This window comes from Octopus bimaculoides, chromosome 10 (genome assembly GCF_001194135.2).
Source record: "Octopus bimaculoides isolate UCB-OBI-ISO-001 chromosome 10, ASM119413v2, whole genome shotgun sequence".
Taxonomy (NCBI): Eukaryota; Metazoa; Mollusca; class Cephalopoda; order Octopoda; family Octopodidae; genus Octopus; species Octopus bimaculoides.
The window spans coordinates 52,181,135-52,187,802 of NC_068990.1; the positions used below are offsets into that span (position 1 = coordinate 52,181,135).

Consider the following 6,668-nt stretch of genomic DNA (forward strand, 5'->3'; position numbering starts at 1 on the left):
CTCTATCCCTCTTTCACTCATAATTTGAGAGAGAGAGAGTCTCTCTCTCAAATCACGTGTGTCAGAGCTGAGCACCAGACTTGTAAATCAAACAGTGCCTTTTAAGATATTTTCCTGTTACGAATTACTTTAAATACTTTTGTTGTTTCGTCGGCTCCGACGGTTAGGAGACCGGTCGGTACGCCCTCAGATCGTCCTGCATGGTCTGCAGCTGATTTAAGAAAGATATCTGAAATAACGTGAAAGAAAATGGTAATAGCACGAAGAGAATGGAGCGAATGCTGTGATCAGCAGAGCCAACTCGGCACTACACAGCGTAGCCGATCCAGATGATCCACATGATCCACATGATCCAGGTGATCCAGGTGACTTTTGTCGTTGTTACTATTTTAATATTTTTCTACTACAATTCACTTTTAATGTTTTTGTTATTGTCGTTATTCTTATTAGATCAATCCTATCTGGAAAGACACGGTCTTCAATTTACGGGATCTGACTCCAGAAGAAAATAAATTATTTCCAAATTGCACGTAAGTAATAATTACGTCGGTCTTTATTATTATTATTATTATTATTATTATTATTATTATTATTATTATTATTATTATTATTATTATTATTATGAAACTCAGCTTATTTTTGCTGGGTATGATAGAAAGTATCAGCTGTCCACAGCCAGCAGACTAAGGTGACACTTGTTTACTGGTCATGCTTCAAGAACCCTACGAAGGATTCTTGCAGTTCCAAGCAATGTTGAATTTTGTAGATGTTCTACCTTCAAACTTGCACCGATCTTTTTCAGCCATGCTGTTAGTTAAGTGCTGATACTTCCAAGTGCACCAATTACTATTGGTATCACGTCCACTCTCCTCATTTACCACAACCTTCGTATTTCCTACTTCAAATCATCATAGTTGTTTGTATTTTCTTCTTTCATATTGATCTTGTTGTCACTGAGGTATGCTATGTCGATTATCATGCATCGATCTGCATCGATGTAGTTATATGTGCAGACCAGAATATTGTGAAAGCAGGGGTTGAGAAAGTCAGGAAGTACCAAGACCTTGAATTGGAAATGAAAAGAATCTACAGAGCCTCAAAAATGAGTATGGTACCTACTGTGATCGGCGCACTTGTAACCATCTCAAAAGAAGAAATATTCTGGCATCAAAAACTGCAAATACCAAATTTTATGGGAAGTATTCAGTTGGCAGCAGTACTTGGAACAGCTCATGTGTTGAGAAAGGTGTTGAGTCTCTAAGCTGCAGGATGGAGCTGAGACGTGACATATATAAATCAGCTGAATTTTGTAGATGTTCTACCTTCACACTTGCACCGATCTCTTTCAGTCATGTTGGTAGATAAGTGCTGATACTTCCAAGTGCACCAATTAGTATTGATAGCATGTCTACTCTCTTCATTGACCACAACCTTCGTATTACCCACTTTAAATCGTCGTAGTTGTTTATTTTGTTTTCTTTTTTTCACATTGATCCTGTTGTCACCGGGACATGCTAGGTCAATAATCATACATGTTCTTTCTTTTTTATTCACCACAACAATGTCCGGTTTCCTATGTCTGGTCTCGTGATCGCACTAGATTATCACATCCCACAAGATTTTGCAGTTCTAATTTTCGATAACTCCTTCTGGTGTTTGTTCATACCACTGCTTTGCTCTTTGTAGGCCGTGATTTCCACAGAGCTCACCAATGGATCATTCTTGCCACATTGTCATGGCGTCGTTTGTATTCGCGCCTTGCCAATTTCGAGCATTCGCTAACGATGTGCCATACCGTTTCACCCCCCCCCCCTCACCACACATTCTGCATTTGTCGCATATCGGTAGTGTTGTCAATTCTGTACTTCATATAACTTTCATATAACTGGTCCTTAATGCTGGTTCCTGTGCTGCGCATATGTGTGCTTCTGTCTCTATCTCCAGGTTACTATCCCTCATCCATAGCCACGTTTTTATCGTCATTAATCTCTTGATAAAATCTTTTTTCGTCGGTTCTAAACAATTTGTTTTGCTGGCATTGCTTAATTCGTTGTTCAGACCCAGTTAGCTTTGCTTTCATTGCATGTATGCGCTGCTTCAGTTCTTCAATTACAACATTCAGGCCTTTTGTATCTACACCATACTTCCTAACTTTTTCGAATTTCCATTCATTCTTAAGTTCTCCATTGTTTTCTTTACAAGTATTGGCACTACACTGTTCAAGGAGTTTATATCTTCAGAAATTCTCCTTTTCCACCACGGTTGTTTATTTCCTCTTCTATCCATCGCTGTTCTATTCTCTGTAGTTCTCAATCACATCCTTTCCGCCACAATCCTACTAACAGCCTTGTTAAGATTATTTGTTTGTGTGATGTTTTTTGTTTCAATCTGTCTCAGCACAATATTGACTTTATTCGTCTCTTGATTTAGTCTCCATTGGTTAGCCTTCTTAAAGTCGCAAACAAATTCTGTCCTTTCTGTATTTAATAGATTCTGTCTATTATTAATTGATCTTCATTATTTGAGTAGTCACTAATGTCAATTCTTTCACAATTCACGGCATTCTTTCTAGCATGCCCAACCTCACCCGATATCCTTCTTTTAATAGCTTCTAGCTCCATTTCTGTTAACCATCCATTTTTTCGTATTGCTCTTGCTTGGTCACATAATCTCTGTTCAGTAATTTCGAACAATTCCATTGCCTTCCATTCACTGTGCATTCGTTTTCTGTACTCACTGACAGGCATGCCATTCGCATCCACTGGGGTGCTCCGGTAGTAACACTCCATAACCATCATGCTTACTTGTTTACTCCACCTATGTCTTGTAGCATGGCTAGCAGTTGCTGGATCACGACCGGGCCCACCCTGCTGCACAGTGAGGCACCTGCCGGGTACAGCACCTTCACCATTGGTTCCAGTCCCGTTCGCACCGTTATCATTTATTTTGCTTGGCATTTTCACACACAAATGAGGTGTATTTTTAGGTTACTACCAACCAGTATTTTTATCGAGACACCATCTCTATGAAGGTAGTCCACCAAGGCAGCAGGGTCTTTGCTCCCCTGGTTTGGGACTCAGAGTGTTTCTTCTCTTAGGCTGCTTGCCACCCAAGGTTAACGAGTACGGCCTACACGAATCACTGGTTATTTGAAGGCGCTAGGTACTCGTCTTTTCTCACACTTCTCCTGGTGGTTTGGCGGAGGAGGCAACCAAGACTGCAGAGCTCTTACCACCCATAATTTGAGCCTGTTCTCTTCGCATTTCTGTGTGTTGGGGGCCATGATCCTCATTCTCATTAGGAGATATTTAAATGTCAGTTGGTCCCGTATCTTCATCCAAATATTGCTCCGGAGTTACGTCCCGATTCGCGGTTCATTCGCCTTCATCCCAAACATGGAACCTGTGGACACTGACAGGTTGTCACCTCTGTGACTAAGGAGTCCTCTCTACCCCAGTTTTTAAATCAGAGTGTTCTTTCTCCTAGGCAGACTGCCATTATCATCATAATTATTCCTTCGTAACACCAGAGTCTTTAGTCATCTATCAAGTCACAACAAGGACCTCAGACAGATAATACTTTCCTTAAGATGTGTGCTGTGCCCTTTAAGGCTGCTTTTTGCAAGACATCAATCTTGCATGGGATTTCCAGTTGCCTTAAGAAGTCTTGAGGTTTCAATGGGATCTGCATTTACACCCATATCTTTCACGGCATATTGCAACAGGTCTTCATCACTATTTATAAAATACAATGGTCTATACTAATTACTCCTCTGCCACCATTCTTTCTTTTCATATACAGTCTGTTTACATTTGCTTTAGGGTGTAGCGTCCCATGCAGCAGCATCAAATTTCTCGTCCTTTTATCCAGTGTTGATATTTCCTCTTTAGTCCATTTCAGGATGGACGCACTATATCTAACCACCGCAACTACCCAGATATTCATTGCGGTAATCAAATTTTTGGCATTCAGGCTGGATTTCAACACCATCTTCACCCTTTTTTGATACGCCTCGCTGACTTTGACTTTCATTTCTCTGTGTAAAATGTCATCCAGCTACATATCTATATCCACTACCGTCGGATTCACCCATGGTCTCTCTTGATGGTAACCACAATCCTCTGCAGGCTGCGTTCTTCCCTTTTCATATCAAGTACTGAGCATTTGGTGATCCCAAATTCCATACCGATATCCCTACCACACTTCTAGACTGTTTTGGTTAAGGAATCTATGTTTTTCAGATTTCCCAAACAATTTCAGGTCATCTATAAAAAGAAAATGCTTCAATGATGGGCCTTTCTTCCCACATCGGTAACTCACCTTACCTTTCCTAAGTGTCATTGTTATGGGTATTAGTGCAATTACAAAAAGTAACGGAGAAAACGAGTCCCCTTGGAAGATTCCCCTTTTAATATTAACTTCTCCAAGGAATATATTTCTTGAGTACAATTTGGTTTCCCACTCTTTCATGCTAAGCATCAGAAAATTTGTGATGTTGTCAGCAACACCAAACATTTGAAGGCATTCAACAATCTAAAAATGAGGCATCATATCATATGCCTTCTTAAAGTCTATCCAAGACATGTTTGTATGATGTTTTTTACAATGCCTCAAAACTATTTTATCGATGACCAGGTGATCCTTGGTACCTTGAAAACTCTTCCTACATCCTTTTTGTTCCCTTGGTAGTATTTCTTCCTGTGCCAGGAAAGAGTATGTCTTTGCTGCACATATTCCAGTGAGTATCTTCCAGATTATGTTTAGGCATGCTATGGGATGGTAGTTTCCCACAATATTCTCCTTTCTATCTTTCATTACAAGTGTTGTCCTCCCAGTCATCATCCATGCGGGGACTGTATTTTTCTGGACACACTCATTCAATTGGGCTGCTAGCGTTTCATGCACCGCGTGGCATCTCTTCAGCCAGAAGCCATGAATCCCATCTAATCCGGACACTTTACCCGCTTGTTCTTTCACCTCACCCGTGCTTATGATAATATTCCTTTGTTTCTTCCCTCCTTGTAATTCTATCTTGATAGTTCCTATACACATTGCATCCCTTTTATGCACCACATTGTTTCCCCATAATCCGCACCACAATTCTTTAGCTTGATTTGCATCAGGAGCAACATTTTCCCCATTGTCTCCTTCTAACGTTCGGAAGAATTGCTTCGGGTTATATTTTAACAATCTGTTCTCCTCGAACTGCTTATTTCTGTTCACAAATCTTCTCATCCTCTGGCTTTTTGCCATGATCCTCTATTTAAACTGCTCTGTTGCTGCATCAAACCCGTTCTTTCGTATTTTATATTTCTTCTCTAAATTTTCTCAGTCGGTCTTTATCCCATTTTCCCAGTTTCCTTTTAATCATTGCTCAATTTTTCCTAGATCTTGCCTTGCCCGCATAATGTCCCTTTCAATGCGTCGTTTCCACCATGGTTCTTTTGCTCCACCATTTTTTGTTCTCTTAAGTTGTAATGTCTCCTCAACAAGTAGTACAATAGCCCGGAGAAGATACCTTGTTTGTTTTATGTCCTCCGTCTGGATGTATGGTATGACTGTTTTTATCTTTTGTGTTACTTTATTTATCATACTCCTATCTACCCTTTTCATATTCATGGGGATTTTTTCTTCTGAAGCATTCATCAAGTCGGTGAGCCGTCTTTAAATTTTAAGCAATTCATTGTCTAGTTGGTTCATTTCTCCTGCATGTCCACCAACCACAGTATCAGGGTTCACGGTATAACGCTCCTGTTCCTCATCCTTAACAGCCCCATCACCATTCCCCTGTTCCTCCTGTCTTCTCTCTACTTTCAACACCTACCTCTCTGTTTTCAACTCCGACCATCCTTTGTAGCCCATCTGTTGTGTGTATATGAAAATATATTATTATTATTATTATTATTATTATTATTATTATTATTATTATTATTATTATTCATAAGTTTTATTTTTATAGCGTGCTTTCACTTCACTACCGAGCGCGGCTCTTTGTGCTTTGGGTATGTGCTGTGGTTTGCTGTGATGCTCTTATGGTTACTGTATTGAAAGTGTTTTGCGTAGGATGTGTGCAGTGCCCAGTAGTGCAATTTTCTGTATGTTATATATATTTGTAAGTCCTGGTGTTTTTGTTATGCATTTGTCTGAATATTTTTTATCATACCTAAGGCGCCTACTATGATAGGAATTGTTTCTATTTTTAGATTCCACATTCGAGTTACCTCTATTTCCAGGTCTTTGTATTTTGAAAGTTTCTCCATTTCTTTTGGGGAAACGTTGTCATCTGCTGGTATTGATACATCAATTAGAAAGCATTTTTTTTCCTTCATGATATCTGGCTTATTGACCTTAATTTCTCTATCTGTGTATATTGGCATATCCCAGAGTATGGTTGCTTTCTCGTTTTCTGTGACCTTTTCTGGCGTGTGTTTATACCATCTTTTTTCTGTTGTTATTCCATAGTGTTGGGATAGCTTCCAGTGTATGTAGGTCCCAGCTCTGTCGTGTCTGTGAATATATTCCTTCTTAGCCAGGACTGGGCAGTCAGAGATAATATGATTTATTGTTTTTTGTCCATCGCCACATATTATTATTAGTATTATTATTATTATTATTATTAATATTATTATTATTATTATTATTATTATTATTATTATTTTCATACACAC

The 6,668-nt window shown here is 39.3% G+C and overlaps 1 protein-coding gene across 1 annotated transcript in view; it reads left to right on the forward strand.

Annotated features, from left to right (window-relative positions):
• LOC106875505 (D-amino-acid oxidase) overlaps positions 1-1,693 on the forward strand; it is a 42,331-nt gene extending 40,638 nt beyond the window's left edge. Inside the window, exons 4-5 of the mRNA XM_052970964.1 lie at positions 451-530; positions 1,687-1,693. Coding sequence (XP_052826924.1) covers positions 451-530; positions 1,687-1,693 — 87 coding nt within the window. The remainder of the gene's footprint in view (positions 1-450; positions 531-1,686) is intronic.
• Positions 1,694-6,668: the final 4,975 nt, after the last annotated feature.